Below are 23,312 nucleotides of genomic sequence, written 5' to 3' on the forward strand. Positions count from 1 at the left end.
CAATTTTATATTTTGTTTGTAAGCTACAGTAACAATGCAAACAAACACTTGCTCGAAATGTCAATTTATATGACTTAACATTCTTAAATTTTTTAAGCAATTGCAACTGTTAATTATGTGTAGTAAAAATGACAGCACACACCACAGTACTTATCATTATTCAAGAAAGAAGTAAAGAAAAAATTTATGTGTACACTTTTTAAGAAATGGATACTGGAACTGCAGTGCCAAAAATGATTCATATTATTTATAAGGGCTTTGAGTTAAAATATTCACATTTGAAAAAAAAAAAATTACTTTTTGGTGTTTGGAAGTTCGTTTATTTATTTATTTATTTATTTTTGGTTTTTGGTTATTTCTCTGATGTAAAAGGAAAGTTTGGTGGGCGTCTAAGAGGCGCTTCTTATGTCTGCAGTCCACTACAATGCTAGTATTGCTATAGAAAGGAAAGAATAACATTTGATATTTTCTAAATATTCCGTTTTAAAATTTGATGGTGGTGTGTCGGATTTACTGGTACATTATATAATGATATAAAAGGCATTTAAGATCAGTGGTTTACCCTGTATACAGTATCAGTGCAGTTTAAGCGTGCAGAACCACCTTGATTGGACCAAACTATAGTATTTATACTTTATAAAACTTGTCATAGTCAATATTTTAGAAAATACTTTAAAATTATATTAATTTTGATATCATGCTGTTTGACTTTGATTGAAGTGTGTGGTTGGTCCTGCTACCTCAGAGTTTGATTTCCAGTATGATCACTTTCTTTGAGGTGTCTACATGTACTTTCCAGTTGTTTTGTGTATTTTCCCCCCATTTTCATCCTATATTCCGAAGCAGCTTTTTTTTAGGGAAGTATGCAACTGAATGCATGTTTGTGAATGCATGCTTCCTGCTTTGTACCTATAGTACTGTAATGCTGTAATACAGTAGGTTATGGCTCTCCGTGATCCTGCAGTAAAGATGACAGATTCAGAAAAGTTGTCAACAGGGTGAACTTGCTAACTTCCTAAATACCCAACACTAATTTATAAATTAGGAATAATCATAGTTGTTTGGAAATATTTGCTTTGCCCTTAGTTTAAGTTTAGCTGGCTTGTAAGAGAAATTCAGATTCTTCTATATTCCCAGCTGCTGGCTATTGTTAATCAATTATAAAACAATAAGACCGAATTGCACTCTTTACTTTTGGTTTGGACTGCTTATGAAAGTAAAACATATTTCAGTTTAATATATTTTTAGATGAGGTAACTCCTGTTTACATGTTCAGAGCACTGTACTGTATACATTGACATATATAGTATTTTTAAACATTTTGATAGAAATGCACATGCTGATTTGAAATTTACATAGTGATTTATTAATAAGCACCACTTTGGGCGCAGTTCTTACTACTACTGCTTTATAGCTGCACTTGGAGTATTTTTTTTTTTTCGTATCCAAGAAATTTTAAGAAGACCTACACCTACACCAGGCTGCTGTCACTATCCTGCTCCACTGACAGACTCAGGAGATCGCTCCTCACCCACACTATGCGACTCTTCAATTCCACCCGGGGGAGTAAACGTTAACATTATTCAAAGTTATTGTCTGTTTTTACATGCATTTTTATTACTCTTTAATTTAATATTGTTTTTTTGTATCAGTATACTGCTGCTGAATAAAGTATCTATCTATCTATCTATCTATCTTTTATAGTTTTAGCATACAAATTTAATTGATGTAACTAGGGCTGGGCATTATATGCAAAATTATATATTGTGATATTTATAAAATATTTGGACAGTAATGGTATATATCAGGATATAGACTTAAAAATGTAAAAATTTGTAAAATGAAGTCCTTCTGACTTCATTTATATCAAAATGATTACTGTAGTCTTTTTAAAATTTGAGATCAGACATCATTTGATTTTATTATATTTGAAAAGTTATGTAAACTTCAACTAAATAAATAAAACCGATAACAAATTTACTAAATCATATTCTTTTGAAATGAAACCTCTCACTCAGCACTGCAAAAATCTCCTAAATAAAAAGTCCACAATGTGCCACCTTGTATTCAAGTTATGTGAAACCATTTTACATAAATTACACAGCTAGCATCAAAGTGCATTTTGTGTTTACTTGTGTTATATTTGACTAATGGTTAAAATGTGTTTGATGATCAGAAACATTTTGCTGGTGTGTTTTGGGTCATTGTCCTGTTGCAGCACCCAAGATCGCTTCAGCTTGAGTTGACGAACAGATGGCCGGACATTCTCCTTCAGGATTTTTTGGTAGACAGTAGAATTCATGGTTCCATCTATCACAGCAAGCCTTCCAGGTCCTTAAGCAGCAAAACAACCCCAGACCATCACACTACCACCACCATATTTTACTGTTGGTATGATGTTCTTTTTCTGAAATGCTGTGTTCCTTTTATGCCAGATGTAACAGGACATTTGCCTTCCAAAAAGTTCAACTTTTGTCTCATCAGTCCACAAGGTATTTTCCCAAAAGTCTTGGCAATCATTGAGATGTTTCTTAGCAAAATTGAGACGAGCCCTAATGTTCTTTTTGCTTAACAGTGGTTTGCGTCTTGGAAATCTGCCATGCAGGCCGTTTTTGCCCAGTCTCTTTCTTATGGTGGAGTCGTGAACACTGACCTTAATTCAGGCAAGTGAGGCCTGCAGTTCTTTAGACGTTGTCCTGGGGTCTTTTGTGACTTCTCGGATGAGTCGTCTCTGCGCTCTTGAGGTAATTTTGGTCGGCCGGCCGGCCACTCCTGGGAAGGTTCACCACTGTTCCGTGTTTTTGCCATTTGTGGATAATGGCTCTCACTGTGGTTCGCTGGAGTCCCAAAGCTTTAGAAATGGCTTTATAACCTTTAGCAGTCTGATAGATCTCAATTACTTCTGTTCTCATTTATTCCTGAATTTCTTTGGATCTTGGCATGATATCTAGCTTTTGAGGTGCTTTTGGTCTACTTCTCTGTGTCAGGCAGCTCCTATTTAAGTGATTTCTTGATTGAAACAGGTGTGGCAGTAATTAGGCCTGTGGGTGGCTACGGAAATTGAACTCAGGTGTGATACACCACAGTTAGGTTATTTTTTAACAAGGGGCAATTACTTTTCACACAGCGCCATGTAGGTTTGGATTTTTGTTCTCCCTAAATAATAAAAACCATAATTTAAAAACTGCATTTTGTGTTTACTTGTGTTATATTTGACTAATGGTTAAATGTGTTTGATGATCAGAAACATTTTGTGTGACAAACATGCAAAAGAATAAGAAATCAGGAAGGGGGCAAATAGTTTTTCACACCACTGTATATATTCAAGTTTTGACTTTATATATTCAGAAACAAGTTTTGACTTTATATATACAGATGCTGACTTTATATAATCAAGTTTTGACTTTATATATTCGGGAATGACTTTATATATACAAGTTTTGACTTTATATAGTTACATTTAGTCATCATTGCATAACTTTTTCTTTACCATAGAAATTTAAAGACTAAATACAACTTCCATTCCTACCAAAGATATTTCTGGCGACTAAATAGAATCTACTTATATCCAAAGTCGAGCTATTGAGCTGTCGCCTGCCTGCCTGAATAAGTCACCCTCGCTTCGCTCTTATTTTTTTACCGCTCATTTAATCATGGCTAGTGGCGGAAAAATTATAAAATGGAATGAGGATTACACTGAGTATGGCTTTACCAAAACAATTATTGATGGCGAATCGATTATTCATAAAGCTTGAATTGGTGATCTGTTTTTCTGTGTTAACCTCATATTTTTTCAAACTTCTTCTCAAACCAAGGGGCTGCGAGGGTAAAATGAATCGGGAAGCGCTGATCAATGTAATTGGTGTACCAGGAAATCATGCATTGACAGAAGTTCCCCTTTGTTTGTAGTGCAAAGTGTGATTAAATGCGTGATTTTTGAACGCATTATGGAGCACATGCATCGAAGCTTCTCAGCTGTACTTGTGCTAAGAAAAGGAAACATTTTAAAAATAACTTAACACGATTGTCAATGTGACCTTTTGTAAGTAGTGCCTGGAGGATTCAGTGTGGAAAAACTCTAGAGACAGCGTGTGTATTAACTTGTGGAGTTTTCTGTGAGTATTTGGTGGCAGCGTCACAAAGTCGCTTCCGTAACACTGCGTTAGCTGCAGAGCTCAGCTCAGAGCGAAATGAGGTGAATGGGAGGGGAGATGATGACGTGACTCCCCCACCCGCCTTAACTGTCAATCCCCCACAAACACAGTCTCTCGGAATTTGCATAAGCACAGCCCTTCACCTGCAATTTTAACTTAGTTACAAAGTGATCAAAACTCTCGTTTATATCCTGTGTCCTCTCATTAAACTTGTATCCCGCATTACCCGTGGGCATGAGAAACGCCAGCGGCAGCCTGTCTATGAACTTAATTTAAACTTTAGGTTTACACCGTGCTTTGTTTCCGAAGTAGCGGCACTTATGAATATGGTTGTATATGTCATTCACTCGCTTCTTATTGTTTCGCTGCCTTCTCAATTATATAATGCATGTTTTCTTCAGCGCTTTTTGGAGGTCTTCCTGGTTTTCTACGTACTGCGTGATTACGTGGGAGGCGTGATGATGTCACACGAAACTCCGCCCCCACGGCATTCAAGCTCATCTCCATTACAGTAAATGGAGAAAAACAGCTTCCAGTTATGACCATTACGCGCAGAATTTCGAAATGAAACCTGCCCAGCTTTTGTAAGGAAGCTGTAAGGAATGAGCCTGCCAAATTTCTGCCTTCTACCTACATGGGAACTTGGAGAATTAGTGATGAGTCAGTGACTGAGTGAGTCAGTCAGTCAGTAAGTCAGTGAGGGCTTTGCCTTTTATTAGTATAGATCTGTCTGTGCGAGTGTGTGTATGTGATTCAGTATGTGTGCCAGCATGTCAGTATAGCTGAACTTAAATCATATTTATTTTATTTAAAAGGCACCTTGTCCAGTTCCCAACCTCTCTCCTCTCATTAATGGCCAAGTAACCACATTCCACCAGTCCTTCCGTTTTTCACAAAGAAAGCCCACTGTTCATTCTTCACTTTCTTTTTCCATTTTCATGGTTGTACTGCCACAGGCCACATTGTGTCAGAAGATAACAGAATGACCACTTCACACAATGCCACTACAACACGTGCATCACTTTTGTGACAAGTAATGAAAACGGCTTCTTGAGGTACAAAACTGCAAAAATGCTACGTGAAAATTTATCACAAGTGACACATTTCTAAAAGTGTCATTTTTTTTCCACCAACAATACACCTAACATTTATTGCAAGTGACAAGTGTCTGTTGTAATCCATTATGGCGTTGACCTCTTTCTTTGGCAAGGCATGTGAGACTTTTTCATAGCCAAAATGAGCTGAAATCACACTTCACAGCAAAACCTTATCTCAGCCAAAGTGAAATGCCTTGGGCAACTAAAGGATGAGTTTCTCTGTGGAGCTGCTAGAATGAAACATTTTCTCAGTAGGCAACATCTTGGGGTCTCCATGTAATAAAGCTATATTAATCAACGTCAATTGACACAAATGCTAACACATCCCAGACACTGAAGCACTTGGTTTTAGCCTGTTTCATCCTCTGGTCAGCAAGAAGATTGACCATAACTCCCCTTTGCCAGCCTCATTGGGCAAACGAATACACTATTCATTAATAATGTTGATTGGTGAAATTTGTATTTTTCATAGTGAAAATGCCGTATTTACCAGTGACCAGGTTAGCCAATATTTTTCTGTAAATTTTCCTTGTGGCAGGCTAAGACTAACCTTTCTTTTCCCACCTCCCAATGATTCTTTGTGAAATCAGCGGGACATCATAGCTAGATCCTTGCTGAGCTGCTTGGGGCGCGTATGATGTCAGGACCCAATCAGTACTTCTGCCCTGCATATGTTTTTACAAAAAAAACTTGCATTAGCTGACCATAATGAGAATATGATATGTAATAACCGATCCCTGTGTGCTGGCAATTCAGCACCACATATCCAAATTTCATACATAATTAGCCATATGCTGCAGCTAAGATGCAAAGCAAGCCTTAATGGAGCCCAGCCCCTCCCCAAGAATGAAAACGCAAGTGACTGTGAAATAATAATAACTAGCAGAATACCCGCGCTTCGCAGCGGAGAAGTAGTGTGTTAAAGAAGTTATGAAAAAGAAAAGGAAAAATTTAAAAAATAACGTAACTTGAGGGCGGCACGGTGGCGCAGTGGTAGCGCTGCTGCCTCGCAGTTAGGAGACCTGGGTTCGCTTCCCGGGTCCTCCCTGCGTGGAGTTTGCATGTTCTCCCCGTGTCTGCGTGGGTTTCCTCCGGGCACTCCGGTTTCCCCACAATCCAAATACATGCAGGTTAGGTGGATTGGCGATTCTAAATTGGCCCTAGTGTGTGCTTGGTGTGTTTGTGTGTGTCCTGCGGTGGGTTGGCACCCGGCCCAGGATTGGTTCCTGCCTTGTGCCCTGTGTTGGCTGGGATTGGCTCCAGCAGACCCCCGTGACCCTGTATTTGGATTCAGCGGGTTAGAAAATGGATGGATGGATGGACGTAACTTGATTGTTAATGTAATTGTTTTGTCATTGATATGAGTGTTGTTGTCATATCTATCTATCTATCTATCTATATATATATATATATATATATATATATATATATATATATATATATAGCAAAATACCTGCTTTCAGCAGAAGTAAAAGAAAAGGAAACATTTTAATAATAGCGTAACATGATTGACAATGTAATTGTTTTGGCATTGTCATGAGTGTTGCTGGCATATATATATATATATATATATATATATATATATACACACAGACACACACATATATAAACATATATATACACATCATATATATATATATATACATATACATACATATATGCATATACACATATACAAATATAGAAATATATATATATACATATATACACATATACACATACTAGCAAAATACCGGCGCTTCGCAGCGGCGAAGTACTGCATTAAAATTTTTATTAAGGAGAAAATTTTACTTTTTTAAACTGAGGAAAAATATGCCAATAATTATTTGTTAAGGATCTCTTTGTATACCATGTTGTCAGTTCGGCCCTCCGGTTGTAATATGACCAAGCTGTGTGCTGAGCTTACTCTTGAGCATGCAACTTACAGTTGGCCATGTGAACAGTAATCTTGTTTCAAATCTCACAGCTTGGATTGCTGCTGTCATAATCGGTTTGAGTTTCATGGCTTGTTTCAATTATGACAGTATTAGCAGGATTTGTTGTATTGAAGTGACATTCGGCATCTGTCAAGCGTTGTAAATAAGGCCATAAATAAGAAAGTTCAACATGGTGGATGTTGTTGACCGTTATGACCATTACGCGTAGAATTTCGAAATGAAACCTGCTTAACTTTTCTAAGTAAGCTGTAAGGAATGAGCCTGCCAAATTTCAGCCTTCTACCTACACGGGAAGTTGGATAACTAGTGATGTTGGAAAATTCAATATGGCGGCTGACAGTGGCATCATACCACCGAAATAAGTACGTACATTGGTTTCGGTTAGCTCAGGGAAGCCACCTACCAAATTTCGTGTAGATGGGACCGTAAATAAGAAAGTTCAATATGGCGGACGTTGTTGACCGTTATGACCGTTACGCATAGAATTTCAAAATGAAACCTGCTTAATTGTTGTAAGTAAGCTGTAAGGAATGGGCCTGCCAAATTTCAGCCTTCTACCTACACTGGAAGTTGGAGAATTAGTGACGTTGGAAAGTTCAATATGACGGCCAACAGTGGTGTCATACTAACGAAATAAGTACGGACATCGGTTTCCATTAAAAGTTCAATATGGCGGCCGACAGTGGCATCATACCACCGAAATAAGTACCAAATTTCAGCCTTCTACCTACACGGAAAGTTGGAGAATTAGTGACGTTGGAAAGTTCAATATGGCGGCTGACAGTGGCGTCATACCACCGAAATAAGTATGTACATTGGTTTCGGTTAGCGCAGGGAAGCCGCCTACCAAATTTCGTGAAGATGGGGCCATGAATAAGAAAGTTCAATATGGCGGACGTTGTTGATCGTTATGACCGTTACGCGTAGAATTTCGAAATGAAACCTGCTTAACTTTTGTAAGTAAGCTGTAAGGAATGGGCCTGCCAAATTTCAGCCTTCTACCTACACGGGAAGTTGGAGAATTAGTGACGTTTGGAAAATTCAATATGGCGGCCGACAGTGGCGTCATACCACCGAAATAAGTACGTACATCGGTTTTGGGTAGCGCAGGGAAGCCACCTACCAAATTTCGTGAAGATGGGGTCAGCCTTCTACCTAAACGGGAAGTTAGAAAATTGGTGACGTTGGAAAGTTCAATATGGCGGCTGACAGTGGCGTCATACCATCGAAATAAGTAAGTACATCGGTTTCGGTTAGCGCAGGGAAGCCGCCTACCAAATTTCGTGAAGATGGGGCCATAAATAAGAAAGTTCAACATGGTGGACGTTGTCAACCGTTATGACCGTTACATGTAGAATTTCGAAATGAAACCTGCTTAACTTTTGTAAGTAAGCTGTAAGGAATAAACCTGCCAAAGTTCAGCCTTCTACCTACATGGGAAGGTGGAGAATTAGTGATGAGTCAGTCAGTCAGTGAGGCCTTTGCCTTTTATTATTATAGATACTGTATATACACAGTTATATATATATATATATACACACACATACATATATATATATATATACACACATACATATATATATATATATATATATATATATATATATATATATATATATATACCCGCTTCACAGCGGAAAAGTAGTGTGTTAAAGAAGCAATGAAAAAGAAAAGGAAACATTTTGAAAATAACGTAACATGATTGTCATCTCAAATAAACTCAAACTTTTAAATAACTTATAATATTTTGCTTTCCATAAAAATATATCCTGTCTAAATTATACAAATTAGAAATAAAGTAAACGTTAAAAGAACAAACATTCAAATTTCTTTACTCTTATGTAATTTTACATAAAAAATAAACTTAAAAAATAAATTTTAAATATCCCAAAAGATTTTGCTCTCCATAAAAATATATCCTGTCAAAATTATACAAATTCAAGTATGAACATGGTGCATAACAAAACCTGGAAATATAAATAAAATGTGTTCTTTTCAGCAATAACAAATCAAATCATTCAGTTGTCTTTGCTCATATGTCATTTTAGAGCTGGACGCCTGGCATCTTTTTTTGGCCACAAGTTCGTTTCTGTTTGGTGTGAGGTTCTGTGTTGTGGAGATTCTCAGGATGGACTGCAGGTGCTCATCAGTGAGGCGACTCCTGTGTGCTGTTTTGTTAGTCTTTATCACTGAGAAGAGCTTCTCACACAGATATGTGCTACCAAACATGCACAAGGTTCGAGCCGCATGTAGACGGAGCTGGAGCATTTCTGCGGGAATGGAGTGAATAAACTGTGCGGGCACTGCAGTATCGTACTTTGCCTTCAGTGTGCCATTACACTGCAGCTCAATCACCTCCATCTGATCTGCACAGATGCAGTTTCCACATCGATTGCAAATGGGTTGCAAAACAACTCAAAATTCTTTTTTTGTTCTTCAAAGCCACCAAAGCGCCGTGCGAACTCAGTGCGCAGTGCGCTCAGTTTATCAGCAAAGTGCATATTTGGGAACACCGTTGTGCCGACTTGGTTCAACATTACTTGGCAACAGGGAAAGTGGGGCAAGTTGCACTGGTGCATTTGTGTCTCCCATAAAAGTAGCTTCACTTGAAATCACTTTGTGATTTTGCATGGGTAAAAACTCTTCTGCTGTCTGTATCTTGTGCATTGCATTCAGGTCTTTCAGGTTATCTTGATGTTTTGTCTCATAGTGCCGTCTTAGATTAAATGCTGTAATTACAGCCACATTAGCTCCACAAATGAGACACACGGGTTTACCGGCAATGTCAGTAAACATATACTCAGCCTCCCATCGGTTTTTAAAGGCTCTATGTTCAGAATCACCTTTTCTCTTCAGCATCGTGTGAGCTAGCTTCGCAATAACTTGCAGCATCATAAGCTAGACTTGATTAACGCGGTAAGTGTTCGGCAAGGCAGCTGAAGCGCTGCATTATGGGATCTGTAGTTTATTGTGTTACCAGCGCTTCATATCCCCGGGCCATTAATAACAATAATATATAAAATGATCTCGGGGCCAGATATAATTACACGCCGGGCCGGATGTGGCCTGGGCCTTGAGTTTGACACATATGGAGTAAATAGAACTTGAAAAGATATATTTTTTCAAATGTGATCGTGCAATTCAGATCGAGTTGACGTGCACTACAGTACATCGAGCCCGTGCGCTATTGTGGTTTTGCCTGCGTGCCTCAATAAGTCATCCTCCCCTCGCTCTTACTTTTTTACCGTTCATCTAATGAATACACTGAGTATGGCTTTACCAAAACAATCATTGATCGCGAATAAAGTATCCATTATTCATAAAGCTTCAATTGGTGATCTGTCTTTCTGCGTTAACTGCATATTTTTTCATACGTCTCAAACCAAGGGGATGCGAGGCTAAAATATATCGAGAAGAGCGCGTACATATTCAGTGCATCCCCTCTCGGGAATCGAACCTCGGAAGCCGGCGCTAGAGGCGAAGCCTCTACTATTGCACCACGGCGTGTGGTTTGTCTATTTGAGCGTAGCAGTGTAATTCATTTTTTTTCAGCACTCTTTGGAACTGTTGCTTTTTGTCTGCGCACTGCGTCAGTTCACGTGAGCCACTGAATATGGTTTTATATGTCACTCGCTCGCTTCTAATTGTTTTGCTGCCTTCTTAATTATATAATGTATGTTTTCTTCAGCGGTTTTTGGAGCTCTTCCTGGTTTTCTACGTACTGCGTGATTACGTGGGAGGCGTGATAATGTCACATGAAACTCTGCCCCCCACGACTTTCGAGCTCAACTCCATTACAGTAAATGGAGAAAAATAGCTTCTAGTTATGACCATTACACATAGAATTTCGAAATGAAACCTGCCCAACTTTTGTAAGTAAGCTGTTAGGAATGAGCCGGCCAAATTTCAGCCTTCTACCTACACGGGAAGTTGGAGAATTAGTGATGAGTCAGTGAGTGAGTGAGTGAGTGAGTGAGTCAGTGAGGGCTTTGCCTTTTATTAGTATAGATAATAATAATGGATGAGTTATTATTCAGAAAGCGCTTCTATCTTCTTCTTGAAATGAAAAGTGCAAAGCATCTGCATAGAGATTAGAAACAAAAAAATGTTCCTGGAGCCACAACTTTAACCAGTGGAATTAGTCGGTGATGGGCCACTGCCTCATGGCTAATGTGTACCCCAAAACTGGAACTCTGTGATCACATTGAGATATTTATGTACGTATATATACTGCTTATATATATGTGTGTGTGTGTGTGTGTGTGTATGTGTACATATTGTGGTCCTCCAGACCGCGCCTCCTCCAGACCGCAAGGGGGCGTCCGTCCTGGTTCTGTTGGGGACCACGGGTAGAGGGCTTGGAAGCCCAGCCCTGTAGGGACCCGTGGCCACCGCCAGGCGGCGCCGATGCCGGTTTATCCCGTGTGGTCGCCGGCCGGGACTGGAGCCTGGCCGGGACGCCTTGGAGGACCAGAGGAGGGCATGTGCCTCCTCCAGACCGAGAGAGGGCGTCCGTCCTGGTTATGCAGGAGGCCTCGGGTAAAGGGCTTGGAAGCCCAGCCCTGTAGGGACCCGTGGCCACCGGCAGGCGACGCCCCAGTGCCTCATTATTCCAGGGTGTGGCGGAAGTGCCGGGGGGAAGACGACAGGGGACACCCGGACGGCTTCCGGGCGCGCAGCCGGCACTTCCGCCACACGGGTGTGTCCGCGGAGATTGCCGGAAGCAGCTGGAGCCCATCCGGTTCCTATAAAAGGGGCCGCCTCCCTCCAGTCATTGACAAGAGTCGGGTGGAAGAGTGGCAACGTCTGGAGGAGGAAGGAGGCGGTGGGAAGAAAAGAGAAAGAGAAAGAGAGAGAAAGAGAGAGAAAAGGAGAAAAGAGAAGGCATTGGATTGGCCTGGACTAAGGAGTTGGGGCTGGTGAGCGGAATTGTAAAAGAATAATGGAAAATAAACCAGTGATTGTGGGTGACATGAACGTGTCTGCCTGTCTGTGTCCGGGGCGAGGTTCACAAAATATAAATATATATATATATATATATATATATATATATATATATATATATATAGATTGTGAAACAGAGCGGCCCGGACACAGGCGGACACCATTTCAGCCATCACCACACGTTTATTTATACATCTAATATATACAAAGTCTATGTGCACCGCCACCCAAACCCCTCCCTGTTCCCCAAAGTCCAGGCTCTCAATAGTTCTTTCTCCACACACAAATCACATGGGCCTCTCCTCGCCTCCTCTGCACCGACCTCGTCTTCTTCCTCATCCGACTCCAGCCTTAATTTGCAGGGCGGTCGCTCCTTAAATAGGCGGCTGATTGTCGACCACACCCAGCCACCTGTGACAATACTCCCCCGCTAGCTGAGACCTCCAGAGACCAGCAGACCATTCCGTGAGGACGTGAACGTCTCGGCAGCAAGCCGACACACTGTAGCCTACGGCCCGAACCTATAAATAAAACAGAAAAACCAGGGACGGGGATGTTGCCCCGACGCAGCTTCTCGGCTCATCTTCTCAGCTGGGCCAACGCTCTCCGCTCCGATCGGCACCCTGATGCTCCCTCCTTTGGCTTCCCCACTCGAGCAGTCCGCGGTCCTCGCCACGGAACCACCTCCCAAGCTGCGGGTTTCTCCTCTGCATCTGCAGAGGACGGCCCTTCGCGGGACGTGCGCACCCAGCGGCACGTCCTCCCCAAGCCGCTTCCTCCGCTTACTTTGGGACGCCACGGCGGTTTGGATCTGCCCATTGTAAGAGGGCAGACCCAGCCCCACTGGCGTCCGGAGCTTCACGGGGTCGGTCTCCCTTACCTTCCCCGCTGTGCCTCTCCGTCCAGGAGCTCCTGCAGAGCGCTGATCTTCTCTTGCCTGCGGCTCTCAATCCAACACCACTGCCATCCCTCCTGATTCCAGCGTCTCTGCCCGAAGGGCACATTGCTTGGCCGGCAGCAACAACACACGGCACAGTTCTTCTTGTAAGTCCTGCAAAATTGCCGCCAAGGAGAGAGAAGCAGCCGGCGGTAGGCTTACCTTAGGAGTAGTTCCACTTATCAACTGCTTTCTATGGGCCTTTCCCTGCGGCCCACTCGGGTTTCTTTGGTGCACGGGACGGACATTCCCTGCTCTCGCCTTCGACCAATCATAGGCGAGAGAACAGGACATGCTGTCCAATCCCGCGTTTGTCACGAAGAGAGACTTCCGGTCGGCCATCTTGCTCTCCTCTCTCACAGGAGAGCGTCTCTCAGGGCAGCCACCTTCCTGGGCTCCGCGTTGGTGAGCCGCCCCTGAACCACAAAGTCCACCAAAGGACCTCCAACGGTCCATGATACACTCCGTTGCTGCGGGGTTGGGTGCACGCCGCCCCTGCGGCACGTGGGTGAGTTCCCCTGTTGTGCCGGGCCTTTCACAGACTTTACCATGACTGCAGGTCCCCATCTTGACCCAGGTGGAGCATCCTGCCGACTACGCCACTGTGAAATAGAGCGGCCCGGACATACACAGGCGGACACCGTTTCAGCCATCACCACACGTTTATTTATACATCTAATATATACAAAGTCTATGTGCACCGCCACCAAACCCCCCCCAGTTCCCCAAAGTCCAGGCTCTCAATAGTCCTTTCTCCACACACAAATTACTTGGGCCTCTCCTCGCCTCCTCTGCACCGACCTCGTCTTCTTCCTCATCCGACTCCAGCCTTGATTGCAGGGCGGTGGCTCCTTAAATAGGCGGCTGATTGTCGACCACACCCAGCCACCTGTGACAATATATATATGTATATATATATATATATATATATATATATATATATATGTTAATTGTCATAGTAAAATCTTTTCTAACAGAAAACTGTATAAACATTTTAATATGAATGGCATATCAAGATCTCCTTTGGTGTCTAATGTTTTCCACGGAAGATGTTCTACATTAACTTTCTTGTTGCCCGTTAAAATTTTACATGTCAGAATTATTCGACCAATTTTGAATTCAACTAATCTTGTCCTATTGCATAACCCATCACTCATACATAAATTATGCAATAACATTACGATACATCCTTCTTTCAACAGTATTTCAGCCGGTGGAAGACCGGATGGTGTTAACGGTTGTAGATATTCTTCGGGATATTGTATGTTGATGTTTTCATCTTCCGCACCATCACCACCAACTGTTTCAGCATAGTCTGTTGATACGCATTTAACCAATTTGCCTTGTAGCCTATCGGCAATTTTCACGTAAATTTGTTTGACTTCGTTTCTTGGTGCTAGAATTACCCGTGTACTCATTTCTTCTGTTGATAATAACCCTTCAGGATGACATTCTTCAATAAGAAAAAAAAGTCTTTTTTTATTGGGAACTTAAAGTGAGGAAAACGTAAAAAATTATAAGAGTTAAGAGCGCAGGAACTGTGTCTGGCGAACGAGAGGTGAGAGGACCGTGGGCCGTTAACCGTAAATGGTTGAGAGGGGGGCGGGACTTGAGAAAATCTCTTGTCAACAGTCTCATCTCAAGATTTATTTTTTTATAATAGAGAGATATCCTTCAGGGATGTCATTCATTGTGCCACCTATGTTTTTCAGAGAATGCACTATTTTCAAAATAAAATGAAGTTTGTTTTGTATTTTAGTAGATAAAAAGTAAGAAATTCTCCAGATATTTACAGCGATATTAGAAACATAAGTTTTGCTTATTTTATCTTTATTTTTACCCATTAACTTTAAGGGTGTCAGTAATTCTGGTGTTGGCTATGTGAGTGTGTGTATATACAGTAATATATACAGTATATCAAAACATATCTTGGCGTTATGAATAAACTGCTGTTCAGTAAAGTGAGTGTGTTTGGGTTACATGCTCAAAACATTAAGTTATCTGCTTGGGAAAACAGGGAAAATAAAGTTGGTTTATATCATCCATTAAACTAAGATTACAGTCGAAATTCATCTTTTTGCTAACCTATTTATTAATGATAATACATGTATATAATCATGCAGTGAAAAACATTGCAGTTTTAATAAATATTCTGGCTAGTTTCAATTTTAACTTTGGCTCACGTGGAACATGGCCTGTCATCCTTTAAACCAGTAAAAATTTTGATTAATGATAGCTGTTATGCACATGTCACCCAGCAATGAATATGCACCATTGATAAATAAATAATACAGTAACAGTTTGAAAAATAGTTTAATTAGTGAGAATTTTTACAATACTGTCATGAAGATACAAAGGCAAAGGCAAATGTTGGAATGGTGAACAGCAGTTAAGGTGGTACATTTGGGAACGTGCTGCTTTTCAAATGTACATAACAAATATGCAACTATTTGCTGCTATTAAAATGCCATTGTGTTCTCAATATAACGTAAAAGATAGTTGCCTTATCATTATACAAGACTTTCATGATTTGTCACTCACAAAGGCAGTTGAGGCACTGTGGGGATGATGCAGAAAAACTTTACATAAGCAAAACAAATTTCAGCTTAATTATGAGCCCTACCCAAAACAAGTAGGCATCTCTTTGACTTCTGGAATGCTCATCATTTCAGATGCAGATTCAAAACAATCTCTGTAGGCCTTTGTTGATGAGATACCACATTGTCTATTGATATAAAGCTCTCAGCAGTAAGGACTTGTAGTGAGACACTGGTGATTAGCATTTCTTTCTCATGGCTTCAGAATTTTGCATTTGAACCCAGGCCCAATAACTTTCTCACCATGTTTAAAAGATGTTTGTGACTCTAAAGCAGGGGTCCCCAACTCTAGTGGCTGCAGGTTTCCATTCTGACTCTTTTCTTAATTAGTGCACTGTTTGTGCTGCAAATTAATTTTAATTCACTTGTTTTTTTTAAGATTTGTTCCCTCTGAATTACTTCATTTCTTTCCTTAAATGGCAACCCAAACAGAAATCAAATGTGAAGTGAGTGAGCCAACAGACGACCAGCTAAGTCCGGGCCTAATTAGGCTCTGATTCTTGTTGTTAATTAAACACGTTTTTTAAATCCATGGGTTGTTGCTGCTCTCATTGTGCAGTAGCATACATTTCAGAAGTTGTTGGTTTTCTCTTTTCTAAGATGACTGTTAAAATGTTTTGGGGACCTGAGCAGATCAGCTTTCCTGAGACCATCATCTTTCTTTATTTTCAGATATTGTATGATGGACACCAGTTGTCTTGGCTCATTTTGTATTTCATTATTGTTTGGCTGCTAATTAAAGAAAAAGAAACATGGGGTCCGAGTCTTCAAGAGCAAGTCAAATAAAATTAATTCCGAAGAAGTTAATTAGCAGCAAAAACAGGTCACTAGTTAAGAAGAGGGTTAGAATGAAAACTTGCAGCCACTGAGGCTCTCCAGGACCGGAGTTGGGGACCCCTGCTCTAAAGTAACTGGACACGTGTGTGTCCTGTGGAGGACTGGTGGTCATCACACTGTCGGTTTCTCCCTTGCGTCCAGTTCTTCTGGGGTAGGTTTCACCCCTTGAGTTCTGATGTTGGAATAAATGGGTGTGAAAAATGAATCATAATTTGGAGCAGTGAAATGTTACACATGAAATAAGGACATAACTCTGTTTACGCTGTGTTGTATTAAAATAAATGTTAATTGCTGCACTGTGTGCTACCCTGTTGAAACAATGGTTTAGACACCCAGTAAACGTCATTAAATAAAGTATTTATCTTGATATTTAATAATAAACAATATTTTATAGTTAAAATGTTTTCAGGGTTTAATGAAATTCATAGAAAATGCAGCATTCTTCCGCTTGGTGTACACAAAATTAACAACCATAACTGTACACTTCACTGCATCTTGTACTCTAAAATTCCACTGTTAAACAAATAAAATCCAATCAAGATCATACTTTGCAAAATGAATTTGTATCTGAACAACTCTAGCAGAATGAAATGCCCCAAAACCGTTTAGGATTTTAAAGTCCTTATTCAGTCTTTTTCACTTTTGCTTCATACAAATGTATTGGGTGGATTTGAATTGATAGGCCAAGCAAGTTTTTTTTCTTTTGCTTCTCTGTCGAATGTGTCATAAATGGCATCTTTAGTTATAGTTTTTGTAGGAGCTGAAATTTCCGAGATCCCAACATAATTTTTTTTGGCCATCCTTGAACTGGTTGTGATGGCATAGGCATTACTTCGGTAGCATTTCATAGATGACATGCAGAAGGTCTCTTTCATGCCACGTCGAAAGTTAGCATTATAAATGGAGTAGAGAATGGGTTTCGATGCTGCAGAACTAAAGGATATCCATGTGACAACTGTGAATAATAGAGAGCTCTGTCTCAAGTCAGTCTCTTTGGGATGCCACAGCTGAGCCACATAAAAAGGAAGCCAGAAAACCATAAACAATGAATTTAGCATCAGAAACATTTTGATGGTTTTCACTTTAGTCCTTGGGACGATATTCATCGTTCTCCTCACTGTCCTTCCATCCGTGCCTATCCTCCAAATGTATTTCACAACTTTCTGATAGAAAAAGATAATAACAACAGATGGGACAAGGAAACCCACAAAAAGGTGGATAACTCCATATAAAATCCCCTTCCAGTTTTCGGGCAGAAAGAAGTTGCAGTGGTTGTCCCCCTGTAAGCCAAAAAAGAAAAGGCTCGGGGAAACAAAGGCCATGTCAAACAACCATGATGCAAGGATCATTTTCTTGGCTTTTTCCCGTGAGACCTTGAAGCTCAGGGGATAGACAATTGTGTAGAAACGATCCATACAGATAGAAAGCAAAACATAAATCTGCACACCAGGTGCCAGATACTGGACATATCTCGCCAGTTTACACATCACACCACTGAGAACCCAGTGTCCTGATGCCACCTGGAGCAGTGTAAAAGGTGAGCTGGTCAAGCTGAGAAGCAAGTCTGCACAAGCCATTGACACAACAAAATAGTTGGTGGTGGATTGAGCCCTCCTGCTGCGGTGAATAATGAGGCACACAAGAGCATTCCCAAAGACTGAAATTAACCACAATATTGTAAATATCAAAGTGGCAATTGCCAACTGCCCAGTCATTAATTCATATGTAAGAACAGACACGTTCATTGTAGGATGATAGCTGTCACCAAAACAGTCTCCCAGGTTTATACTGGCCAGCGTTGTGGCATTTTCTACCAAATGGAGTAGTGAATCTGGTTTAAAATTATCCATCGCTTCAGGAAACACCATGATGAACTTTGTACTTAAACAACACCTGCAACAGAAAAAAATCACATTTCATTACTTTCAATGATATTCACATCTATTTCAGTTATCAAGTTCCACTATAAGGTAATATTTAGAGGGGAATAAATTGCAGTGTCAGCCACATAACTTAAGATTTTGGTAGAAGCCATCTTCATAATGTTTATAGGCTACAACACCAACTCAGACCTGAACAATCGGGAAGACTTATGGTTCCGCACTACAGGATGTGACTTTACTTTGTAAGTTAAACTGCTTTAAATAATATGTTGGATCAGTACCCTGTACTCCTATCCTACAGCACAAAGACTCCTTTTATTACCTTATTTTTTTGCTTAATTTTAAGAATTAATTTATTGTTAACATCGTTTCCTTAACTGCTTAAAAATTAAAAACAAGTAGGCATGTGTGCAAAAACCAACTTGTTTAGAAGTGGAGTCATCGCCCCCTTCATAGTACAGAAACGGCACTTGTTCAAATTACCAATGACCTCCTTATGGCTGCTGATTCTGGTCTAATCACTATTCTCATCCTTCTTGATCTGAGTGCGACCTTTGATACTATTTGTCATAACACTCTCCTTAATAGATTATCTTTGATTGGAATTACCCACACTCCACTTGATTGGTTCAGATCCTACCTCTCAGGCCGCACTCAGTTCATTCAGCTTAAAACCTTCACATCCCAACCCACCGCTGTTACTTCTGGTGTGCCCCAAGGCTCTGTCCTGGGGCCTCTTCTTTTTATTATTTACCTTCTTCCCCTTGGCAATATTTTTCACAAATATAACATTAATTTTCACTGTTATGCTGATGACACCCAGCTCTACCTTGCTGGTAAACCCACCTCCTCTTTTCCACCACCCTCGCTTATTGACTACATTTCTGAAATGAAATCCTGGTTCTCTTCAAATTTTCTTAAATTAAACAGTGATAAAACTGAGGTTCTCCTCATTGGTTCAAAATCATCATTATCCAAAACCCATAATTTTTCTTTTATTATTGATAACTCTGTTGTTTCCCCAATCATCTCAGGTCAAGAGTCTGGGTGTCATCCTCGACAGTACTCTATCTTTCCAATGTCACATTAATAACATCACCCGGTCTGCTTACTTCCACTTACGTAATATTAATCGCATTCGCCCCTCCCTCACTCCTCATACCACTGCCATTCTTGTTCATAGTCTTGTCACTTCTCAGCTGGACTACTGCAATTCTCTCCTCTTTGGTCTCCCTAATAAATCTCTTCACAAGCTTCAGTTAGTCCAGAATTCTGCAGCACGTATCATCATTGGAATCCCATCTTTTCACCATATTACTCCGGTCTTGCAGCAGCTTCATTGGCTCCCGATCAAGTTTCGTACTGATTTTAAGATTCTGCTACTAACATTTAAGGCCATCCATAACCTCGCCCCTCCATATCTGTCTGACCTTCTACATGTTGCCATTCCATCCCGTAACCTTAGATCCTCTTCCTCCACCCATCTGACCGTTCCTCCCTCCCGTCTAACCACCATGGGGAGCAGAGCTTTCAGCCGTTCTGCTCCCAAGCACTGTAACTCATTACCTGCAGATCTCCGAAATATCAAATCATATTCATCTTTCAAATGTAAACTTAAAACACATTTGTTTAAAATGGCTTTTTCTTCTTCCTCCTAATTATAGTGGTTTTGTTTGGTTTTAATTTTTAGATTTTCTGATGTTTTAAGTTGTTTATAATTGTGTCTTTTATTTATTTATTGTTTGTTCGGTGTCCTTGAGTTCTCTGAAAGGAGCCTTGTATAAATAAAATGTATTATTATTTATTATTATTATTATTAATTCATATTTAATTACAATTGTGTGTTCATCATCAAGTGGCTTCTTTAAAAAAACAGTGAATGAGAAAATAAAGAGTATAAACTTAAATATGATTAGGGAAATGAATACTTTAGTGAGTATAAAGCACATTTTTGTACATTTTGTAGAAAACCAAATAAACACAGCTAAGAAATTAAGGTCACAATAAATGTAAAAATAATGAAATAACATGTTTAATTACACTAGATACAGTATATTTCAGACTTGGCTCTTCTAGTCTCACTGCCATTATTTCCGAGGTTGATTTCCTGCAGCAGTGTATATGAGCCCCTCCTTGAGCCGTCACCTTATCGTGGTGGAGGGGTTTGCGTGTCCCAATGATCCTAGGAGCTATGTTGTCCGGGGCTTTATGCCCCTGGTAGGGCCACCCAAGGCAAACTGGTCCTAGGTGAGGGATGAGACAAAGAACGGTTCAACACCTCCAATGAAGAATAAAAACTGTGGACGACGTTTTCCCTTGCCCAGACGCGGGTCACTGGGGCCCCCCTCTGGAGCCAGGCCTGGGGGTGGGGCTCGATGGCGAGCGCCTGGTGGCCGGGCCTGCACCCATGGGGCTCGGCCGGGCACAGCCCAAGAGGTAACGTGGGTCCTCCTTCCCATGGGCTCACCACCTATGGGAGGGGCCAAGGAGGTTGGGTGCAGTGTGAGTTGGGTGGTGGCGGAGGCGGGACCTTGGCGGTCTGATCCTCGGCTACAGAAACTGGCTCTTGGGACGTGGAATGTCACCTCTCTGAAGGGAAGGAGCCTGAGCTAGTGCGCGAGGTCGAGAGGTTCCGGCTAGATATAGTCGGACTCACCTCGACGCACAGCTTGGACTCTGGAACCAATCTCCTTGAGAGTGGCTGGACTCTCTACCACTCTGGAGTTTCCCCCGGTGAGAGGCGCCGAGCAGGTGTGGGCATACTTATTGCCCCCCGACTCGGAGCCTGTGCATTGGGGTTTACCCCGGTGGACGAGAGGGTGGCCTCCCTCCGCCTTCGGGTGGGGGGAAGGGTCCTGACTGTTTTTTGTGCGTATGCACCAAACAGCAGTTTGGAGTATCCACCCTTTTTGGAGTCTCTGGAGGGGGTGCTAGAGGGCATACCTTCTGGGGATTCCCTCGTTTTGCTGGGAGACTTCAATGCTCACGTGGGCAATGACAGTGAGACCTGGAAGGGCGTGATTGGGAGGAATGGCCCCGATCTGAACCCGAGGTGTTTTGTTATTGGACTTCTGTGCTCGCCACGGATTGTCCATAACGAACACCATGTTCAAGCATAAGGGTGTTCATATGTGCACTTGGCACCAGGACACCCTAGGCCTCAGTTCGATGATCGACTTTGTGGTGTGTCGTCGGACTTGCGGCCATATGTCTTGGACACTCGGGTGAAGAGAGGGGCGGAGCTGTCAACTGATCACCACCTGGTGGTGAGTTGGCTTCGATGGTGGGGGAAGATGCCGGTCAGACCTGGTAGGCCCAAACGTGTTGTGAGGGTCTGCTGGGAACGGCTGGCAGAGTCCCCTGTCAGAAGTAGCTTCAACTCCCACCTCGGCAGAACTTCAACCACGTCCCGAGAGAGGTGGGGGACATTGAGTCCAAATGGGCCATGTTCCGTGCCTCTATTGTTGAGGCGGCTGACCGGAGCTGTGGCCGTAAGGTGGTCGGTGTCTGCCGTGGTGGCAATCCCCAAACCCGTTGGTGGACACCGGCGATGAGGGATGCCATCAAGCTGAAGAAGGAGTCCTATAGGACCTTTTTGTCCTGTGGGTCTCTGGAGGCAGCTGATAGGTACCGCAGGCCAAGCGGAATGTGGCTTCGGTTGTTGCTGAGGCAAAAACTCGGGCATGGGAGGAGTTTGGACAGGCCATGGAGAACGACTTTCAGACGGCTTCGAGGAGATTCTGGTCCACCGTCCGGCGTCTCAGGAAGGTTAAGCAGTGCAGTGTCAACACCGTGTATGGTGGGGATGGTGCGCTGCTGACCTCACTTCGGGCGTTGTGGGTCGGTAAGGGAGTACTTCGAAGACCTCCTCAATCCCACTAACATGCCTTCCAATGAGGAAGCAGAGCCTGGGGACTCGGAGGTGGATCACACTCCTCAGCCTCCCTGGAAAAGTCTATTCGGGGGTTCTGGAGAGGAGGGTCCGTCGGATAGTCGAACCTCAGATTCAGGAGGAACAGTGTGGTTTTCGTCCTGGTCGCGGAACAGTGGACCAGCTCTACACCCATAGCAGGATCCTGGAGGGTGCATGGGAGTTTGCCCAACCAGTCTACATGTTCTTTGTGGACTTGGAAAAGGCGTTCGACGGTGTCCCTCAGGGAATCCTGTGGGGGGTGCTCCGGGAGTATGGTGTACCGGACCCCCTGATAAGAGCTGTTCGGTCCCTGTACAACCGGTGTCAGAGCTTGGTCCGCATTGCCGGCAGTAAGTCGAGCCCGTTTTCAGTGAGAGTTGGACTCCGCCAGGGCTAACCTTTGTCACGGATTCTGTTCATAACTTTTATGGACAGAATTTCTAGGCGCAGCCAGGGTGTTGAAGGGGTCCAGTTTGGTGGACTCAGGATTGGGTCACTGCTTTTTGCAGATGATGTTGTCCTGTTTGCTTCATCAGGCCGTGATCTTCAGCTCTCTCTGGATCGGTTCGCAGCTGAGTCTGAAGCGGCTGGGATGAGAATCAACACCTCCAAATCCGAGACCATGGTCCTCAGCCGGAAAAGGGTGGAGTGCCCTCTCAGGGTTGGGGGCGAGATCCTGCCCCATGTGGAGGAGTTTAAGTATCTCGGGGTCTTGTTCATGAGTGAGGGAAGAATGGATTGTGAGATTGACAGGCGGATCGGTGCGGCATCCTCAGTGATGCGGGCTCTGCATCGGTTTGTCGTGGTGAAAAAAGAGCTGAGCCGTAAGGCAAAGCTCTCAATTTACCAGTCGATCTACGTTCCTACCCTCACCTATGGTCATGAGCTATGGGTAGTGACCGAAAGAACGAGATCGCGAATACAAGCGGTTGAAATGAGTTTCCTCCGCAGGGATGTCTGGGCTTTCCCTTAAAGATAGGGTGAGGAGCTCAGTCATCCGGGAGGGGCTCAGA

The 23,312-nt window shown here is 42.2% G+C and overlaps 1 protein-coding gene across 2 annotated transcripts in view; it reads right to left on the reverse strand.

Moving 5' to 3' along the window:
- Nucleotides 1-16,498: 16,498 nt before the first annotated feature.
- gpr19 (G protein-coupled receptor 19) overlaps nt 16,499-23,312 on the reverse strand; it is a 48,315-nt gene continuing 41,501 nt past the window's right edge. For both annotated transcript variants that reach the window (XM_039772483.1, XM_039772484.1), the window contains exon 2: nt 16,499-18,396. In XM_039772483.1, coding sequence (XP_039628417.1) covers nt 17,151-18,396 — 1,246 coding nt within the window. In that variant the 3' untranslated portion in view covers nt 16,499-17,150. The remainder of the gene's footprint in view (nt 18,397-23,312) is intronic.

The sequence above is a fragment of the Polypterus senegalus genome, chromosome 12 (assembly GCF_016835505.1).
Source record: "Polypterus senegalus isolate Bchr_013 chromosome 12, ASM1683550v1, whole genome shotgun sequence".
Taxonomy (NCBI): Eukaryota; Metazoa; Chordata; class Cladistia; order Polypteriformes; family Polypteridae; genus Polypterus; species Polypterus senegalus.